The sequence below is a fragment of the Gallus gallus genome, chromosome 28 (assembly GCF_016699485.2).
Source record: "Gallus gallus isolate bGalGal1 chromosome 28, bGalGal1.mat.broiler.GRCg7b, whole genome shotgun sequence".
NCBI classification, from domain to species: Eukaryota; Metazoa; Chordata; class Aves; order Galliformes; family Phasianidae; genus Gallus; species Gallus gallus.
Window position 1 is genome coordinate 2,259,304 of NC_052559.1, and position 21,712 is coordinate 2,281,015.

Below are 21,712 nucleotides of genomic sequence, written 5' to 3' on the forward strand. Positions count from 1 at the left end.
CCACTACATCTGTAGGTCTCACAGTGCACTGGCCCTGCAAACCAGGACAGCCCCCCTCCTTCCCCATCCCCAGCCCAGATGCATCCAGCTCTGCCATCTCTCCTCGCCCACTGAAAATACTGAAACCTGCTGACCTCAAAGTGTGTGAGCAAGGGCTGAGTCACTGGTGAGATAAAGTCAGGCTGAAGTTAGCACAGAGTGAGTTCAGTGCTCTACGGTTGATTCTGTTCTCCATGAATTTCCTCAAATTCTCTTCTCTTGCTGACCACTCCCTCACTCCTTACCTCAATTCCCCCTGTTCCCCTTGTTTTTACTCTTGACTTCACATTATTCTTTAAAACTCTTTCTAATTCTCACGTTCTCCATCTCACAAGGGAAGGGTGGAACATCTTCTAACTTCAACACCCGTGGTGATAAGGGGGGACATGATAAACCATTGATGCTCACATCTGATCAACACCATCTGGCAATCTATCACACCGTCAGTGCAGATCTATTGCATTCCAACATATCTTATCACCAGTACGTGAATATTTATCAATTGCACTGAGATCACCAGCATGCACGCACCTTTCTATCTCTTTTGGCTGTCTAGGCTTTTTCATTTTGTTCAGTGTCATGACAACTACGTGACTAACACAACCAGCAGAGAAGCTGAACAAGCCATAATGCCCCAGCACAGAGTGCCACCACACACATCTATATACAGCAGACCAGAAGTAGCCAAGTGTTACTGCGGTCTTTTACTATCAACCCCATTGCACGTGAGGAAAAAAGAGGCAAGCTGAAAAACTACATGAAAAATAGATGTTCTTCATGGACAAGAGGAATGCAGGTTGTCTGCATTAGGTTTTAACAAAGCATTGTTCCAGCAAACCAACCCAAGAGTCCTCCCAAACACTCCCATCATTCAGAGCATGGTTGTGCTCTTCCTAATACTTGTAGGTGCAGGCACAACTCTGCAGAGGGACTTTAATGTCATGTCACGGGTGTGAATGCCAAGGTTGTGAGCAGGAAGGGCAAAATGGGGAAGAAAACCCACTAATGTATTTTGGGATACAAAAGGTAAAAAAAAAGAAAAAGAAAAAAAATCACAAGGAAGGAATCGAGAGAGGCTTTCAGAATCAAAATTCCAACTCCAGAGGTGAGGGAGCTCATGGTTACAGTGCTGCCCCATGCAGGGAGCATGGCAAGAGCCAACACCGGGCTGGTGCCTTGGCCTCCAGAAGCCCGTTGGCCGGGAAGTCCTGCAGCCAGAGTGCCAAAAGGCCAATGATCCATAGGCAGACGGGTGAGCTGGCAGCAGGCAAGGCAGGCTCGCCCGTCAGACAGCCTGGCCAAGGCTCAGTTATTTCCACTAAAAGCTTTGACGGAATCGAAACCTTTCCACGGAACATTTCAATTCAGTCTAATCAGCATTTTCGGATGGAAAAGTCTTCTGAAGGAAAATTTCCTTCCAACTCATTTGCTCCCGGGGCAAACGAGTGTGGTGTGGGTGTAAAGCATGGCCATGTCAGACAGGTGGCAGTTGCCACATCCTTTGGCATGGTGTAAATAAAATAAAAAGGGATGTGGTGTAACAGGCAGGCAAGAATCAGCTCCCTCCCCAGTATCAACATGCCACGCCATCCTCAACAAACACCAGAAATTGATTTTGGCTATGATTTGGTGCATTTTGGGAAATAGGCTGGAATGACATGCAATCAAGAACCCCAGACCTAGAATGAATAGGAAATCCTCTCTAGGCATGGCAAGGTGTGTGGCCATCTATCTCTGTTTCTTAGGCTGTTTTTCTGCCTTTTTTCTTCCCCGGAGCAGTGCTTTCCAGAAATACACAACCTAACACCTTGTGGATTTGCCTCAGCCATTTGCAGTTTGCACATATTGTGCTCTATTGCAGCGAGTCTTACTGAATGCAATGCTTTTATTTGCAAGCAAGAAGCACAGCAAGGACACATGTGGGAAGTGACAGCAGGGGCAGGTCCTAAGGCTCCAATAGGAAAGACCCATAAGCAAACTGACTTAACCAATGGTTTGAAAGGACCAAGTGTGTGGTCTTTGCTTATCAACTTTGATGCCAGGTTTAAGTCTAAGACCTCCATCAGTGCAACTGTTTGCTTATGCCACAATTTTCACCAACCCACGTCCAAACATGTGTACAAATACACACAGACATCCCATGCACAAGGATGTTTTGGTCCTACTTCTGTGCAGGTGCTGAAATTACATGGTTTCTATGCTAAGGTGGACAAAGTGTTTTATTTTGTGTGTGTGTGCCTGTGCAAACCTCACCTTCAAAAGAAGAACTCAGTATCTTTATGACAGTTAAATAGGGAAATCCCCAAACACACTGTCTTGCTCTAGCCACTTTCATATAACACTTAACGAGATATTCCAAAATGTTAACAAATAAAAAGGTATGGAAAAAGCCTGCAACGGTTAATAAAAGATGAGCCACACGATAACAGTAAGTGGAAAAGGAGAAAGCATTGTGCTTTGTGTGTTTGTGTGTCAACTGACACAAAGTGAAATGAGGATGGAAAAAGCATTCTATGGACTGTACACTGGTTAAAAACCAAACACAAGAAGATAGATACGGGATCATGTCAGGACTTCATCCAGTCCAGCATCCATTTATACATCAATTACCTTTCTTGACTTTAGCATACCCCGGTCTTCCATCCTTGTCACTCATGCCCTTGTGGGTTTTGACCTTGTTTCTCTGTATACTGGCAATAGAGCAAGTGCAGGCCATGGATGTGGATGGAGAAAGCCAGCTTGACGAGATGGAAATGGGAACTCAGATCAATGGAGAATGACACAGCTTCCATAGTTCACCCTCCATCACTGGGATCAAGGGATGTCTCAGTACAGATGCAGGCTGAGAAGACCCATGTAAGGGAAAACAGATTTCAGAGGTAGAGCTTAAGTGATGAGGGAATTAAGTGATGGGAATTAGTGGAGATCATTCTTCCCACCGAGTCCATGGAAGGAGGATGTAAATGTTCCTTGTGAGCAGTTTCCAAAGGATGATATGACTTACAGTCAGGACAAATAATTACCTACGTTTTCTCTGTCTGCACTTTGTTTTTGACCCTTCAAGCTGCAGAATAACCCCTCTGTGGCACTTGGTGCAGAAATAATCAGGCACATTTATGCCCAGGCATATCTAAATAGGTTTCTGTGTGTGCATGTGTATGCAAATGAATTCAAGGTGCAGATCTCTGCATGCACACAATAACACAGGGTGTACATTTGTTTGTTTGCAAACTGTCTACCCAAAGTGGAAGCCTCCTAAGCACTTCAAACTCACCTTAACTGCAGTGAACACGAACTGCACTCTCCCTAGTGTCCACGATTTAATTTTTATGAGAAAACCTATTTGTCTTCCTTTTTCTTTTCCTTTCCCTGTCCCTATCCCTCCCCCTTCCCCTTTCCCCTCCCATTCTTTAAAACCCCATTTCCTCTAAGGACCTTCATGAACCGATTACTAATCTGTTTCTTGTTGTACTTCATCTCATCTCAAGTGGTTTGACCAGCATCATTCCCTCAGTCTAGCAGTGAAATGGCACACTCTAGTCTCAGAGTGACAGCACTGACACTACAGATGTCAGTGGGTTTTAATAGCAGAAATTGCTGCCAACTCTTAAACAATGGCTCAGGCATGACAGGAGGGATGGAGGAGCCTTCCAGCCCTTCAGGCCAACTACTTCCCAGGGACAAATTCTGCCAAAATCTGTGCAGAACTGCAGTGATAGAAGCAAAATCCATCCCAATTGCCAAATACCTCCAAGTTCGCTGCAATGAGAGGCCAACTCAGTGTTATCATCCTGGCAGTCCAAATCCAAATCACTGTCCATCACTGAGCTTCTTTCTCTAATGTGACAGTGAGTTACAGAACTTATATGAAGGTCTCTACTTCGTTTTGGCTAAAATATGTCACATCTCATTATTGTGTCCTTGTAGTAATTGGCAGAAGAGTGTGAGGAGCTGCAGACAGGGTCTATTCTTATTAGTAGCTGGGGTGAATGACCACTGAAGGCAGCAATCCTCCAGAAACACTGATGAGATATTCCTATTCCCTCTCCCTCTCTGCAGTCAGCATGCAAGTCATTTCTCTTGATATCAGTAAAATGTCTGTACAGGTAAAGTCAGAATGATGGTGGTGAAGGAGCAGAGCAGTCTGTGTGTTGGGGTTCATGGGAAGAGTATGAAGAAGCCCAAGGGGATGAAAGCCCACAGACTTTGAGTGCAAAGGAGGAGCTCTCTGTGGTTGTTAATGTGGGTGCATGGGGGAGGTTTTGAAGGTGAGGCTCAGATGCAGCATTCTGGGGTTGGAGCTTGATGATCCTTGAGGTCTCTTCCAACCCAAGCCATTCTATGATTCTATGATTCTATGATCTCACCAGGAAAGGTGAGACTTAATATGACCCGTTCAGGTTTTCCACTACCCTGGTCACAGCAATACATGTGTGTTCAGCTTTACTTTGAGTTAATAAAAGAAGCAGCAAGGAAATCCATATCTCAGAGCCACGAAAAGTCCCCAGGGAAAGTGGGACTCATAGAACCATTAAGGTTGGAAAAGACCTCTGAGGCCATCCAGCCAAACCATCCACCCACCACCAATATTGCACAGTAAACCATGTCCCCAAGTACCACATCTACCCTATCCTTAAACACCTCCAGGAATGACTCCACCGCTTCCCTGGGCATCTTCCTTGCAGCAAGAAGTCTGCCAGCCCCACAAATGCACTGAGAGCTGTTTGTAAGTTTTCTGTTCCTGGCAATGCTTTTGACAACAATAAGCAGCAAAAAGGAGTTGTCTTCTTTTGAGCAGGCTTTTCTTCTCATCCTTTGGAGGCAGTTTGAAACCGATGTGTCAAAAAAGAAGAAAAAAAAAACCCAACACCCAACAATGTGGGAATCTTTTGGCTGCAATGTTTTGATTGTCCAAATTGAAAACGAGCGGAGAAAAGAAATAAGAGAGATTTCCAAACTTGAATATTCAATTATATTCAATATGAATATTCAATTTTAATTGAAAATTGATATTTGTTGTGGAAAATGTCCTGCTTGATGAAAACCCACATTTCTGTGGAAAAGTGGGTTGAATGATTTCTTCATACGGCTCTTTTCACACTCACAGTGCACAGCAGATGGCAACACAGAAACCATTGGGTGCAATAACCTCCAAAATGATCTCTGAATATCCGAAATGCTCTCACAGCCCGACCTGATGGCCCAATCACTGTACACAATGCATTTCCATTAAAATGCTTTCTATTCATATCTCCTTTCAGAACTCACCATTTCCAACGTGTTGCAGTTAGACCATGATTTCTGGAGATAAGTATTTCCAGGTCCTTAAGTCAGAAGGTTGTTTTTCCATTGAAAAAGAAAACAGCGCTCAGCATCTTCTGTCCTAACAAGCAAAAAAAACCCACGACCTTATTTCCCAGTGGAAAAAAATTAAGCAAAATATTCTATTGTAAGCATGGTTATAATTGGTATCGCCCAGCCTGTTGAGCAGTCTGAAGTTAAGTTGGTGCTCCTGGCTCTAGGCTTGCAGCAGGAACCTGAGCTGTACCTCTCACACTGATTTCTTTTGGGAATAAGGAGGGAGAAGAATGACCTCTACAGCTCAACCTCTTCCCAGACACACAGTCCTGGGCTGTATCGCCCATTTAGGATGCAGGCAAGCATCCAGAGCAATGTTGACATATTTTACCCAGAAAACTAAGATCTAAGTCACACGGTTACTTTGAGCATTTTAATTCACAGTGATTAAAACGACCAATGACAATGATTATATCACAGTGGCCAATCACGATGATGAAAACGACCAATTCACAGTGATTAAAATGACTGTGAAAGCTGATGCATCCACAGCCCCATCTGTACCCCCTGGGTTGGGTGGTTCAGCCCTCACTGCTCTTCCACTCCACCTCTATGGATTGAACCAGTTGACATCTGGGACCCGGGGCAGTGTTTGTGCATTCAACAAACATTTAATTCACCCCAGTACATCTCAGTGTTTCATCTTTGGTGTCCACCAGGTGGCACAGGCTGTTGACATGTTTACAAACAGCTGCTTACAGCTGTGATTATTGGTTTCCCTAGATTGCACTGAGCTTCAACAGAGCAAAGTCCTTCTCTTCCTGTCCCTGGGGTATGCAAGACAAGCTGTAATCCTGTCCATCTAAGTGAATCCCAGCTGTATCAGCTGAACGTCATCACTGTGTTACAACAGAAAGCACAGTGAGATCCCAGCACTGTCAAAGCAGATGCAGCATACACCATGAAAGTACTAGCACCATAAAATTTGCAGCCAGTGAATATCCTCACTTTAGTGACCAGGAATTTAAATCCATAGAGAAATACCACTGACTTTCCAGAAAAATATCCCTCGTTTCACAATCACACCATATTTCTGCCATTGCTTTTTGGCAGCATACACTTCTGTAAGCAAATACATTGAAGGATGAAGCACAGGAAGAGTAAAATCACATCAAAACTCTCTGACAAGCACCTTGGGAACTCACTAAGAACTGCATCTACTTCCATTGAAACAGCCTTCGATGCATCCATCTCACAAAAAAATGAGCTCAAATATCCCACTATTTCTATCTTTCTGATGCCTTTAAAAATATATATTTTTAAAAAAGATGTTTTGTTAGTCATATACATTAACTGCATTACATACTTTACATGCAGCCCAAAATAGTGGGGTCAGATGCACCCTCAATGAGTTTGCTGATGGTAGCAAGCTGAGTGATGCAGTTCACACAACAGAAGGACGGGATGCTATCCAGAGAGACCTAAGCAGGCTTGAGAAGTGGGCTCATGATAACCTAATGAGGTTCAACACAGCCAAGTATGGGGTTGGGGCAATCCCAGATGGGAATACAGACTGGGAGAAGAACTCCTTGAGAGCAGCCCTGCAGAGAAGGTCTTGGGGGTCCTGATGGATGAAAAGATGGACAGGAGCCAGCAGTGTGCGCTCGCAACCCAGACAGCCAACAGACCCCTGGGCTGCATCTACAGAGGAGGAGTGGGCAGAGAGGGGACTGTCCCCTCTGCTCTACCCTCATGAGGCCCCATCTGGAGCAGTGCATGCACATCTGGGGACTCCAGCACAGGAGGGGTGTGGGGCTGTCAGAGTGGGTCCAGAGGAGGGCCACGAAGATGATAAAAGTGCTGGAGAAAGGCTGAGGGTGCTGGGGGTGTTCAGCTTGGAGAAGAGAAGGCTTCAGGGAGACCTCCCTGGGGCTTTTCAGTACTTAAAGGGAGCTTACAAGAAGGAGGGGGAGTGACATTTTACACGGTCTGATAGTGATAGGACAATAGAGAACGGCTTTAAGCTAAAAGAGGGAGATTTAGGCTAGCTTTTAGGGGGAATTTTTTTACTCAGAGGGCGGTGAGGCACTGAAACAGACAGCCCAGAGAATCACAGAATTGTAGGGGTTAGAAGGAATGTGGGTGCCCCATCCCTGGAGGTGCCCAAAGACGGGTTGGATGGGGCCCTGGACAGCCTGATCTGGTGGCTGGCAGCCCAGCCCATGGCAGGGGCTTGGAACTAGATGATCTTTACGGTCCCCTCCAACCTAAGCTGTTCTATGATTCTATGATTACCAGCATGGGATCTTTCTCCCCACATCTGTTGCGTGCACAGGGTGGTTCTGCTCTCCTTCCTTCCCCTCCCATCCCCCTCCCAGTGGGGCTCTGCCACCTCTGCCCCTCACCATCACAGCCCCCTCCCTCAGCTCCCATGCACGAGGCAACTTGGATGGTGGCTTTCTGAGTGACTCAACCCCTACAGCAGTCTCTTCAACTTCAGACTCAGGAAGGCCACCCCCTCCGCTGCCACCACTGGGGATGACGAGTGTTCGGGGTGTAAATGCTAACGGGAAGCACAGTGAAAGCAGCGGTGCTGCTGGGGCCACCTGACTCTCGCAGTGCTGCCTGCCCTGCCACCGCCTCTTACGTAATGACTGCATGACTCCGGCTTTCCTGGGACCTCATTATTTAAAAAAAAAAAAATTAAAAAAAAAAAAAAAGATAAAAGAAAAACAGATCTTCACTGACCCATTGACATGTTTCTCAGGACAGGGCTGTCACCAGCAAGCAAGCTCTGAGGCGGAAGAGGAGCTCATCACCCCTCACACTGCACAGTGTTGTTGGACAGGAGCCAATGCAGGCTGGCCCTGTGTGACCTACAAGGTAAGTCCTGGCCAAGGGACTGAGGCACCAGGTGATCCCTTCCCTTCCCTTCCCTTCCCTTCCCTTCCCTTCCCTTCCCTTCCCTTCCCTTCCCTTCCCTTCCCTTCCCTTCCCTTCCCTTCCCTTCCCTTCCCTTCCCTTCCCTTCCCTTCCCTTCCCTTCCCTTCCCTTCCCTTCCCTTCCCTTCCCTTCCCTTCCCTTCCCTTCCCTTCCCTTCCCTTCCCTTCCCTTCCCTTCCCTTCCCTTCCCTTCCCTTCCCTTCCCTTCCCTTCCCTTCCCTTCCCTTCCCTTCCCTTCCCTTCCCTTCCCTTCCCTTCCCTTCCCTTCCCTTCCCTCCCCTTCCCTTCCCTTCCCTCCCCTTCCCTTCCCTTCCCTCCATCCTTCTTTTCCTCTGAACTTACATTCATTCCTACTCCCTGCAAACACACCATCTATCTGTTCACACACATGACATGTGCGCACACACCGTCTTGCAGTACCTCATACCTTCCTCAAAACTTCTCTTCCTATCCTTGGTGAGGAGCACTGGACTGATTATATTTGTGGATCTTATTGTATGGTTCTACTGTGTTTGCCTTGTTGCAGCGCTCAGATATTTTTGTTGCCGCTTCTGGAGCTTTCATTTGCCTGGCTGTGAGAGTAAGGAAGAATTTGCTTTCTACATTGGGCAGATTTTGTTGTTTCTAGAGCATCCCCTTGTGTGTCTATGGCAGCCAGCAGAGTCATTGAGCTTGCTCATAACACGGTGAACATAAAGTGCTGGATTTGCAGCTTCTAGTTGCACGGGGTAGACGTGATCTCTGCAGTGGAGCTGTAGTAGAGAGGTGACTTTCTTGGCCCCCATCCCAACCAGAGAACCCAGCTGTTTGTGTATCTCTGTACAAAGCTTTGCTGGTAGAGATGAGGGGACCAGTTGGCTTTGGCGAAACCACAGACAACGCAACCAGTTTTCTTAGAATCATAGAATTGTTGGAGTTGGAAGGGACCATTAAAGTCTATCTAGTCCAACTCCCTGGCAATGAACGGGGACACCCACAGCTCCATCAGGGGCTCAGGGCCCCTTCCAGCCTGACCTTGAGTGTCAGGAACCCATCAAGTTTTGTTCCAGCGGGTTTCTAAGTGTTTCAAACCTTTTGCTTCCATCTTCTGCCTCCTAATCCTGTCCTTCCTTTGACACTTCTGGCCGGCTTTCCAAAAATGTAGGGTCCCTATCTGCAAACCTGTTCTGAAAATCTCATCCTTTCTTTCATAGTCTGTGTACTTGGCTTCCCTATGCTTTCTCTATATGGGGAAGATATTAATGCATATGCCCTTCCATACAGCCCTGGTCATGTTAGAAGAACTGAGAGTTAAGATCAAAAATTCCAATGATCCAGATGTTGAAATCTTCTTAAAAAATCAATCATTAACACTTCGTCAGACTGTTTCTTTCTACCATTGCTCAGCTTTTAACGTGGTTTCTTCACTTCACAAAGCTTCTGGCGACAAGCCTTTTCCTCTCTTGCTTTGAAAAAGCTTTTGCATCTCATTTCAAAGGTGGGGAGGGGTTGTTGTGTTTCCCCCTCTACCTCTCCAGATTTCCCCGTCAGAAACAAATCTGAGAGGAAGAAAGGGAAAACTATTCCAAATGAACTCTTGGAATTATACGCAGCCTGTTTTCAGGTGATGCATGTTTATAATGCCTGGAAGAAGGTGTACAATTATTGTGTTATTTCTGAAGCTTGTGGTGAAGTAGTTTTGGTTTTGGATTTTAAAGCTGACACCTCTCGTGACAGTTGTATGCAAAGAAAGGGAATATTTAATTCCCCATTACTGCCCAGGATTCGCTGTCCTTATTTTGCTGCCGGGAAAAATTAATGTTATGGTGAGGAAGATAAAACATGTATTAATAGAGCAGGATGAATGTCATAGTCATGAACTTAGAGGGTTCACATATTTCACTTCAAGGGCCTTATTTGGTGTTAGAGGCACTTGAAAACGGCACAGAAATCTCTACCAAGGGCTTTGGTTTTGTGCTTATAGACCACAGCATTGTCTACAGGCACGAAACCAAAGGCTGTGCCATAAAGCCTCCTTTCTTAATGGGTTCCTGTGATCTCTAAAACAAGGTAATTCCTTCCCTACGGGCAGAAGGGAGGAATCCACAAACATTTTTTTTACCCCCCAAAATCATGGCCCATTGGAACTTTCTCAGGTCACTGTGGCAGCAGTAGCGATGGCATTGCTTTCCGTTCCATGCAAAAACCCATATTATTTTTGTACTTGATGGTCATCACAAGCTGATATGCAGTAGAGAATCCTCTAGAGAGAAAAGCTGATATGCAAAATAAAAGGAAACCACCATCCTGAATTCTGTGGAATTAACCAAATTTCCCCTTCTACATAAGCAGCGAGATGGCAGATGCAAAATGCAAGTTAATAAGGCAGTATTTGTTGTAAAACCAAGTGACACTACATAGGCCAGAGATGCCTATCTATCTGGATGCTGCAAATCTGCCAAACCTCAATCTGCTGTTCATAATCTCTTGGTTATTTATATAAGCAACATAAAGTCTAGTTCTACCGAAGGAGTCATTACTGTTAGCAGACAAAAGGTAATGGCAAATGAATGGCAAAAAGTACATTAAAGATCTGCTTCTGAAGAGTGTCAGTAAAGTTATTTGAGAAGTTCCGTCATTAAATAGAGAAATAGTGAGATAAATGAACTGATAGTGGGATAAGCACAGTTTTCTCTCACCTCCCATGACTTTCAGTGGCCATGGCGTATCTGTACTTATCTGAAAAACATCAGGACATAACTTTTCCTTAAGAGCCAAATTTGAAGATTTTTCCTTGGATTTCTCACCCCTTGAAATTTCTCTCATAGTTTCCTCTGGTTTCTGGGTCGCTCCTCCACCTTCCGGCTTGGTTATCGCGTTGTGTTGGTTTGACGTGTGCTTTTGCCTTGCTGCCATGTCAGTGCGGCCATGGTGGTTGGAGGTGAAGTGCCCCCACCATCATTGCTTGGACTGAAGTGTCCCCACTATTGGTGCTTGGGAAGGTGAGGGCTGGTCCAGCGCAGCTGGGGATCTCACAGGGCAAAGGACTGCTGGCGAGAGCAAAGGTGGTGGTGAGTACAGCAATCTGCATCCAGTTGTGCGTAGTAGTAGTGCAAATAATGTCTCAAGGCATGGAAAAATGATGGTTTTCTACTGCTGGTTTCTGTAAAAAAAGCATTGTAACCTGGGTACTAATTTCTGCTGACCTGGGTGAAATCTGGAATAGGTCACACAGCCTTTGGAAAAGTGCTCTTCAGTATAGCTTCAGACAGAACCCAACGGCAGCAATTCATTTTAAACCAGAAATATTATTTCTAGGACTGGACCAGGTGAATTTACATAACCATTTCGCTTCATTTACCCAGGAGTATGTATTTTGAATCTGATAAAGCACTGATAAGCACCAAGTTGCTTTGGGAACGGAGAAACTCAATCAGTTGGGACCGAAATAAGGAGTTTCGTCTTTAGAAGCAGTGGGTTTCTCACCAGTTCTGTGTGTGATAGAAACTCAGGCAGATGCATGACTCTGCCTTGCAGCGTCTTCAAAAGTTTCATTTATTTCCTGTGATAGCAGAGTGAAAGGGAAACCTCTGACAGAAAATCTTGATATTAACAGTTAATGAATGAGAGATGTGATCGCATTCTGCAGTGGGTGCCCTTTGCACACACTTCAGAGAGCGCAGGAGGCCCGGCAGCCTTCAAGGCAAGCGAGTAGTGATGGCTTCCTTCCTTTGAAAAGCGAAAGGAGAGCCTCTAGAGAGCATCAGATCCTGCGATGGGACCACTGCAAAAGAAGACAACGATGGGGGTCTTCCTGCCAGAAAGCAATGGAGATGGCAGAGTGCACAGAAATACCTGCTCCTCGCCGTGCTCTGCTCCTGATCGGATGCTTACTTCATGAAAATGGTTTCTATTTCTCATTCTGAAACAGAAGGGTAAGCGCTGAGATGAGTTTTATTTAGCAGTGTTTTAAGGGGGATGCTGCGATCGGTCCTCCATCCTGGAGGTGCTAGTGGTAGAGATGGGGCAGGAAAAGACAGGGAGAGCTCGGCTGCGGTTTGTTCACTTACAGCAAAGCTGTTTCTTAGGGCTGGGGTCTCAATGAGCGCACTGCTGTGTTAGCAGGACGCCGTGGGACTCTCTGTGTGCCGTGTGCCTATGTCTGCATGGCTCAGCAAAAAATATTCCTAAATCAGGAATATTTTGTAACTGCTGATGTGAGTGCACAAGGAACTGGAGGATGGGCAATCAAGCAGGACCTGAAGGCTTTCCTGTCCAAAGAAAGTCTTTAGGGATGGGCTTTTTGAAACAGATGAGTGAAAAGATAAAGAAAAGAGTCAGGAGTATCAGCTGTAGAAGGTGTTCTGTTCTGATGGCTGTTTGTTAGCGAGTGGGTTTTGAAAATGAGGGGCAGCACGTTGTTTTTAACAGGGTTTGTTTTGATTTTCCTCCTTAAGTATTGTTATTATCTGTGACAGTGGTGCCTTTGCAGTGTCTGCAGGGTGGGGGATTTTGTCATTCACAAATGGTTGTGCACTGTCTTTCAAAAGAGGTTTTCACATGTGCTTGGTACTGACTTGGGGTGGTAATATCTAGGAAAGATGAGAAAGGCGTTGAATTGTTTCCTGGTGGTTCTCGACTTCTCATTTCCACGACTGAAAGCCACAGATTCTCAAAAATTAATGGCAGCTTTGCTTAAGGCAGCATTTCTGCCCTGTCTCACGGGAGGCTCGTAGCCTATGCTTTACTTTAAACGCACACTCGGGCCTCATTGATTTCATTGCAATGACATTCTTTGCCATGGAGAGGAAGGGACTTACCTGTGAGTCTCGTCTGCCTCTCATTTCTTCCTTTTGATGAGGCATAGCCCTATCATCTGGGGTAACTTTCAGATAATGATGAGCTTATCTTCACGAATTGATCTTCACTTTTAAAGAAGCTGTCGTGACAGCATTTTTTTGTCAGGTTCTGTATGAACCCAATGGAATTTTCCATCCCTGGGTAGGCAGGGCAAGGCAGAGCTGTGCAGGGCTGCATGCACTGTGAGCGGACGTCCACCTCCTGCGCCACCAACCAACGGTGGAACAAGATTTCTCCTACATCACACCAGGGGCAATGCAGCTCCACCTTCCTGCTAACACAAGAACAAAAGCTGCCACCTGAAATATGCGCACACAAGAATTAAAAACTTCATATCTGTCCTCTATGCTCTTGCATGGCATAATCTTAGGTCTTCTTGTTCTAGAAGCAATACCACTGATCTGATATAGTAGGAGGTCTGGTCGTGCAAATTTGTGCATTGGTCTTGAATGTGCTGCCGGGAGGCAATTTGCGTTAGAAAGCGTGGCCTGGCCATGCTAATTGATCTAATTGATCTTGCTGGAGTGAGTTAGCTTGGGGGAACTCCAGCACAGCATTACTGCATCCGAATGAAACAGCTCAGAGGTCACCGTGCTGTGCTGCGCTGTGTGGTGCAGAAATGGTGAGAGAAAAGGGCACAATTCAGCTATTCTGGCTTTAGACGTGCCCGGGGCAGGGTTTACCCAGTAGGGCTGGAACTGAAGGAATAAGACAGGTGAAAAATGTCTATAAAATACCCAAGTGTATCCAGCATAATCTGCCAAAAATCCAATGCTTTCCACCCAAACCATGAAATAACGCTGAGGAAGAAAATAGATTTTTTTTTTAAAGTGATTTCTTCTCAGAGGAAAAAGAATTTTTTGATGCACTGTCCTACCTTGAGTACATAGTGTGCAGGGAGAGGTGTCTGGGAGCAGAGGAGAGCTGGATGGAGCAAACCACATGAGGATTCTTTATCCATCAGCAGTGCACGCTGAGGATTCTGCAGACCAAGAGCTGCAAAACTCTGTAGCTTGCAAAGAATCATCAGCAACTTTGAGATTCTAAGAGATTTTCAGAGCATTTCCAGTCTTACAGTCCACTGTCAACAAACAGTAAAATTTCGAGGTCGGTTTGCAATACCTGAGTTGCTTTGAGGCTAGTTGCCGTGGGCAATGCAGCCTGCACAGTGCTTTGATCACAAGTACAGAGGAATTGAGGGAGGTTTGTAGAGCTTATAGTTATAAGAACCTGCAGTTCTGCTGGTGAGGCTGGGGAGGTTCACGTTGCTTCAAGTGTCATGCACCCCAAGACTGAAAATTGCAATTCGGCCCTCACAAAATCCCTGTTGTGATTAAGCCCCAAAGGCAACAATTTAATCTAGAGTCTTAGTGCATTCAAAAAGCTGAATCTAACTTCCAGCCCCCCGAAAATCAAGTCTTTCTGTACAGGTCCAGAGGGCATGGACAGGCTTTAAAGGGAATCCTTGCAGGGTCTTGCAATCTGGTTTTCAAACAAGAACCCAATGGAATGCAATGCTGCGGTGGAAACCAGCCCTTAGAAAACCTGGTTCAAAAAGTGAACATACTCAACTTCAAGGCACTGTCTGCAAAGGCATCGCAACACATTGACAGACATAGAGGCATTGCAACGTGTTGGCAGCCTTGCAGCAACATTTGGCAGTGTGAGTCAACAATCCTTTGTGTTTTCAAAATAGACGTGCAGCAAATGAGTGACTTTGGCAGATTCTCATCATTTCTGAGTCAGTTTTGTTTTGAATGTTTTAAAGCATTGCCAGCAAGATTGATTCTTCCATTGGTATGAACCACAGAAGTAGTTTTCCTGGAGCTCAGTAATGTAGGTCTGTAGGTTTTCTCCCTGTTGTTTTCCCTTCTTTCTGCTGTAGGATCATGCCATCTCCCACTGAAATACAAAAAGGGATTAATACATATTCCCCAGCAGCACCTGCTAACAGCTGCCTTAGCATGAATGTGAAATAATCAAGAACGTGATTAGAATAATAGCCCTTTGCCTTAAATAGGCCAGTAGGTTTAGAGAGCACTGTGAGATATTACCAAACCACAGACCGAGCAGCAGAGAGGACCCAAGCATGTTTACTGAAGTGCTTAACAGTGCTTGCACCGCACGATGTTCCTGCAAGAAGTCTGCAAAGGTTTCTGCTGTAAATCATACCATGCTTGCTGGGGCTTTCTGCTACTATCTCATTTTATCAGGGCAAATTCTGAATAACTCCTGTGGGTAAGATACCAAAGTATAGAGAAGCTTGAGATTAGTAGCTGAGATCTGATTTGGTTTAAGCTGTTGTGATTGAGGAGTGTAAAAGTGGGCAAATCATAGAATGGCTGAGGTTGGAAGAAACCTTAGAGATCATGGAGCTCCAACCTTCTGCTTCATTTCCATCAGCAGAAAGCAAGGGTTGCTTGGCTCAACCTTTGTGCTGATTTAAACTCTTTCAATCTTAAATTCTGCTGCCAGTTTGGCTATGGTGAAGTCAAACACCAGTGACGTCTCTGTGGATTGTCTCTTATGTAAATGGGTGCTGAATTGAGTACAGAAAGGAAGCTGGCAATGAAAGTTTGGTCAAGAAATTGTCACTGGGGTGAAATGGAATAATGGAATAATGGAATAAAGGAATAATAGAATAAAGGAATAGTGAAATAAAGGAATAATGGAATAATGGAATAATGAAATAATATAATTGTTTTGGTTTTTTTAAAAGTAGTTGGAAGCTTTCTTCCCTTCGTTCCCCCTAACATCTAATCTAAATCTTTTTGTTTAAAACGAGTCCCCCCTGCCCATGTAGCAAGTCAGCCTCCCTCCTGAGAGCTTCTTTTAAGTATTGGAAGGCCACAGTGGGGTCTCCTGGAGCCTTCGCTTTGCCAGTCTGTACAGCCCCAACTCTCAGCCTGTCCCCATAGCAGAGGGACTCCAACCTTCTGAGCATCATCGTGACTTCCCCTGGACCCACTCCAACAGCTGCACGTCTTTCTTGTGCTGTCGGTTAAAAAATTTTGCCTTCTTGTGTTCTTGATTAAAAAAATAGCCCTTTTGGTTCTGATTTAAAACAAGATCCAGCTCGAAAGTAGAACTGGTGTTTGTAGATATGAATTTGTGATGTAAGTAGGGGTGAAATGAGTGGACGTGAAGATTTAAGAGAAAGTCTGTAACATGTAGAAGGAGAAGTGATATGAAAGGTGGTAACATTTAGATTTGTACATTAACGATTAGTAAACTGTAAAGAACAAAACACAGACAATCACTTTATTAAAATGTCTGCATTTTAGGTGATTCAGTTCATTCTCTGTTCTAATTCAAGACAAATATGTGACCCACTGCAGTGTTCAGTTTTACAGCTTCTATAACCCACTTACTGGAAATGTGGGGGCCCTGGGCCACCTGATCTGGTGCCTGATATGGTGGTTGGCAACACTGCCCACAGCAGAGATGTCTTCAAGATCCCTTCCAACCCAAGCCATTCCATGATTCAGTGATTTATGTTGTACTTGAATTCACCTCATATTTCATGATACACGAACAATTAGATTGAGTCAGCTCAAAGATCTGCCTGGTGCAATCTTTTGTCCTATCTTCATTTGGTTCCCCTTTTGCTTTTGATGGTCACGCTATCTCAAGGCAACAAAACTACAAATTTTAATGCTGTATTGCACAAAGATGTACTTCCTTCTCTTTCTTTGCAATCCACTGCCCAATAACTTCAGTGCATGTCCTTTATTCTTGAGAAATAATGAGTTAGCCTTTCCATATACAGAAACAACTTTAAGTCTATGCCTGTTCCAGTTGCCTTTTGCTGGCACTGTTCTAATTTTATTGCATCCTTGGGAAGAAGAATAACGTAACTTGAGCACCTCAAATTATGATCACATTAAAAAAAAAAAAAAAGAAACAACCAAAAACCCCACAGATTCACCATTGTTTGATGAGGCAGTGTGTTTTATTTAAAGAGAAGTGCATATCACCTCGTATATCTGCAGTGAAGCAGTTCCTGTCAGATATATACTTTTGCTGGAGGGTTCTGTACAACCTGTTGGAAAGTATAGTTCATCAGAGGCTGCTCAGGGTGGAGATAAGCGAAGCAGAGGTTGTTTGCTGGAAGGAAGAACTCAGGTTTTTTGTTACTCCTTTTTGTTCTGTCTCATGCATACCACTTTTGGGTCACTTATTTCATGTTCTTCCCAGCTACGTTGACCAGAGTCTGTTGGTTACAGACATCTTGAAACTTCTTATAGGGCATCCTCATGGCCAGGCACTGGGAGCAAGAGGTGGATGAGGAGAAGACAAACTACTTTGCCCAATGTAGCTGATGAGTTTACACAGTGAAAAAGCCACCTGTTCGTCTTTGACTCATTCAACAAAGAAGTCACGTCAAATACTAACTTGAAAAATTCCTGGTAAGTGATTAAGCCCTAAAACAATAGCATATTTCTGCCTCTTGACGCTGCCAGTAACCACAGGCACACTCACTTTGATGCTCTGAGCTCAGGAGTCAATTTAAACAAAAAACAGAGGAATTACCCCAAACATATTCATGCTAAAGGAGATTCTTTGTTTTGGTCTTCAGTTGCCCTCGGAATCCTTGCACACTGTTTGGGATCTCAAAGAGTTACAGCTAAACTAAACCAAACACATTCCAAATGTATTTAATTACAAAATCACACTGTCTGGGACAGTGTACTTTCCTGATTTAAACCAGCAAAGAGCTCTGGTTGTGCTGAACAAAGTCAGACATCAAATAGATGTGGATGTGTTTGTAGATGCGCATTTGTCTATTTTGCAGATCTGCACTGTGCAGAAAGCTGAGCAGATTACAACCTGCCAGCACTGGAGATCTTTAAATCTGTAAAAATAAACAGCAGATATTTTGCATAGAGGAGGTCAGAGGGACCACATGCAGGTGCTCACTTCTAGACATCCTCGCTTGATCAGCACAGCCCATTTGATTTCCTGGAGGATCCACATGTTACGGGAAGCCTGCAGTTTAGAGGGAGATGTGTGGTGATAACTCTTTGTGGTTGTCCTACCAAAATCACAAATGTCATCAAATCCAGCTTTATAAAGCAAGACCAGTGGTTTTTAGGAGAATCCGAGACTGAGCAGATGTGTTTGAGTTGTAATCCTATTTCATCTGCTAAGGTATGCAACTAAAGTAAATCAGTTCTCCCTTTGCCTTCTTTATCTGAGAAACAGAGGCAAATGAGACTTATCTCCTATGCAAGGCAGTTTGAGATCAGTGGGAGATAAACAGTATGTGAGAGCAACTTTTGTTATCCTGATTTAAGTCAGGCAAAGCGCTTGTGATCGTGGACGGGGTTGGCAGGACGTCTCCTCTTTAACGCTTTCCAGTCATCTTTTGGGTACTCTGTGGAGACATCCAACGTCAGGGGATGAGGTTTGAGCACCCTGTTGGAGCTTTGGGTGTCTGTGTTCATTGCAGGGAGCGGGACCACATGGCCTTGAAGGTTCCCTTCCAACTCAAACAGTTCTGTGACTCTATGGTTATATGATGGTCTTTGAGGCAACGTTGGGATTTCAGGACTTGGATGCGTCGACTGTGTTCCTGGTGTGACTGCAGGAAAAAAAATCACGTGGCTATTTTAATTTGTTCTATTTTCATATTGTTTATCAATGTAATGATTAACAGCAGCTTCAGTGGTAACAGCTTTATGTCTCAATTCTGGCAGAACTGGGCTGCGTCAACAGCCATGGACAACTTCATGGCACCGCTGAGCGCCGTCGGTGACCTCACATTTCAGCACAGCAAAGCAAAGTTCCTGCACAGCAGAGTGAGCGGACCCTCCCGGCGCAAACGGGAGTTCATGCCGGACGAGAAGAAGGACAACATGTACTGGGAAAAGAGACGCAAGAACAACGAGGCGGCCAAACGCTCGCGGGAGAAGAGGCGCCTCAATGACTTCGCCATGGAGAGCCAGTTGGCCGCGCTCAGCGAGGAGAATGCCATCCTCAGGACGGAGCTGCTGGCCCTCAAACTGCGCTTTGGGCTCATCAGCCCCGACGCCAGCACCCAGCAGGGCCGCTCCCTGCAGGACTTCCTAGGGATTTATTTCCGAGGGCACAAAGCGCTCTCGCCGTTCCCAGAAGCAGAGCCCTTTGCTGGGGATTCCTGCCTCTACACAAAGAGTTTTGTGCCGAAGGTGCTGGAGCCGGCTGACTTTTCGTGCAAAACCTTTAACCCATCCAGAAACTTCCTTGGCTGTGACTCAAAGCCAGTGGCTATGGACACACCTGGCCTTCACCAACCAAAGAGGCTCAATTCAGCCTTCAGATCCACAGTTTGCTCTCCTTTCCTCGATTACCACTGCCCAGACAAACATGCGCTCCATTTGCCTTTCTCAGGAAGCTTCTCATCCCCTTGTCCTGGTCTGGCAGAGGTGAGCAAGGAGAGCACCACAACCGTCTCAGATGAAGATGATGAGCAGCAAGTGCCCAAAACTTCTCCTCCACCCCCATGTAGCTTGCCCTCCCCTTCAGAAGATCACCCGAAGGGCCGAAGCTCTTCAGCTCTGCCTCACAAACTCCGCATTAAGACCAAAGCCCTCGGAGGACAGTGACCATGGAGCCCTCTGTGGGAGCAGAGACAACCTCTCTAGGGGCAGACACAATATATTTCAATGACATGAAGTGTTTGGAAGGAGGGGTGGGAGGGAAATGTCTTTAAAGAAGGAAGTAACTTTTTCCCTTTGGCATCAGTGCTGAGGGAAGTTATAGGGCTGGGCTGCATCACTACAGCACAACTTCAATTGGCCATCATGTCAGTCTTGCTGTGATGGACCATCCAGACCCCATGGCTGCTCGTAAGCCTGTTTCACGTGGTTGTTCTGCTTGCCAACCAAACTAAAACTTCATAGTATCACAGAATGGGTTGGAGGGGACCTTAAAGATCATCTAGTTTCAAGACAAAGCCATGGGCCCCCAGATCAGGGTGCCCAGGATCCCATCCAACCTTGAAATGTGAAGGGATGATGGGCAGGAAGAGGCAAAGACAGTGGAGGTGGTGTCCACACCGTGGAACACAATAGTGGCTCCACACCACCGCTACAGCTGCTGGGTGTGACCACCATTTTAATTCCCTCTGCTTTGTCATCACCTCCATCTTCACAAACAGGGCTGAAAATCTAATTGTTCAACACTGGAAATTGTGGATGGAAAGAGTTTCATACCCTCCAGCTGTCTGGAGCAAGAAAAAGGGATGGCAATAAGAAGGCAGCAGATTCACACTGGCATGAACTGAGAGCAGAACCTGGTCCATTTTATTCTCACTTTGTCGTAATTTATCCTCAGAGGGAATGAACTCTTTTTCTCTTTGACTGGAGACACTGTGGTCCAGAAGATACATTCATTTCCATTTATCTTCATAGCAGCTATTTTGGAGGACTATTATTATTTTTTGTTTTACTGAAATGTGAAACATACCTTCTTCATCCTACTTCGTTCCTTGTAACAGGCATTTTCAGAAATGATGCTTCCCTACTTGAAAACTGCTTTTATAAAACATTCTCTTGACTGTAGCTGAAATGCCCGATCCATTTTTCTTATCTTGAAATTAATTACTTACAAAATAAAACTGTTGCGTGGCACGCTGTTCTCACTAAGATGTCTGTGGAATGAGGGCAATTGTCAAGCATTTTTTCTAGAAAGCATTTTTACAGATAATGAATAAATGCACCAATGAGAAGAGTGTAAAAGGAAAGACAATGATACCTGAAATGAGGAGTAAAAATCCCTCACACTGGTTCAGAACTGAGGGCCCTTATTGTTGGGAGAGGATGGGAGATGTTCAGCCTGGAGAAGAGGGGATTCAGCTGAGGGTGATATGATCAATGTTTCTAAATGTCTGCATCGTAGAATCGTGGAATCACTAAGAAAAGACCTCTCAGATCCCCAAGCCCAACCCCAGCCCATCCCACCGTGCCCACTGACCACGTTCCTCAGTGCCACATCTCCATGGTTCTCAAACACCTCCAGGGATGGTGACCCCACCGCTTCCCTGACAGCCTGTGCCAATGCATCACCACTCTTTCTGAGCATTGTTTTTTTCTAACATCCAACCTGACCCTCCCCTGGTGCAACTTAAAGCCATTACCTCTCGTCCTGTCCCTGCAGGGAGGCTGCAAAGAAAACAGCCAGAGTTTCTTCCTGAACATCAAGAAACACTTCTGTGCAGGTTCCAAAGCAATGGGCTGCCCAAGGAGGCCGTTGGATCTCCTCTGGAGATCTCCAAAAGCCACCTGGACACAATCCTGGGCACCCTGCTCTGGGTGTCCCTGCTGGAGCAGGGGATGGATCAGATGAAGCCGGAAGTCTCTGTCAGCCCCAACCATCTGTGATTTTGTGATGTTAAACACATGCAGTGGGATCTGGATTGCAGAGGTGTATCAGCACACTGTGCCTAATAAAAATCTGTTTCCAGAAGTGGTGTAAAGCGTAATGGCCAGACTTTTGGGGAGCTGCTCCCACTGGTAACAGCAAGCAGGATAGATACCCCCAGAGGTAAGTCCTGCACAGAAGGAGCACAGGTAGCTATGATGAAAGGCAAGGATGAACCAGGTTGCGGGGCA

The 21,712-nt window shown here is 45.3% G+C and overlaps 1 protein-coding gene across 2 annotated transcripts; it reads left to right on the forward strand.

Annotated features, from left to right (window-relative positions):
- The first annotated feature begins 7,570 nt into the window (after positions 1-7,570).
- On the forward strand, positions 7,571-21,566 carry LOC101748229 (nuclear factor interleukin-3-regulated protein-like). Of its 2 annotated transcripts, none has more exons than XM_004948757.5 (3): positions 7,571-8,220; positions 17,366-17,527; positions 18,818-21,566. In XM_004948757.5, the coding sequence occupies exon 3, from the start codon at positions 18,839-18,841 to the stop codon at positions 19,703-19,705; it is 867 nt and encodes a 288-aa protein (XP_004948814.2). In that variant the 5' UTR covers positions 7,571-8,220; positions 17,366-17,527; positions 18,818-18,838; the 3' UTR covers positions 19,706-21,566. The 2 variants fall into 2 exon arrangements, with proteins under 2 accessions (XP_004948814.2, XP_004948813.2); XM_004948756.5 differs by lacking the exon at positions 7,571-8,220 and adding an exon at positions 11,752-12,193.
- Positions 21,567-21,712: the final 146 nt, after the last annotated feature.

Excerpts from the sequence above, each read along its gene's own strand:
- LOC101748229 (XM_004948757.5), top strand. The coding sequence starts at position 18,839 with ATGGACAACTTCATGGCACCGCTGAGCGCCGTCGGTGACCTCACATTT.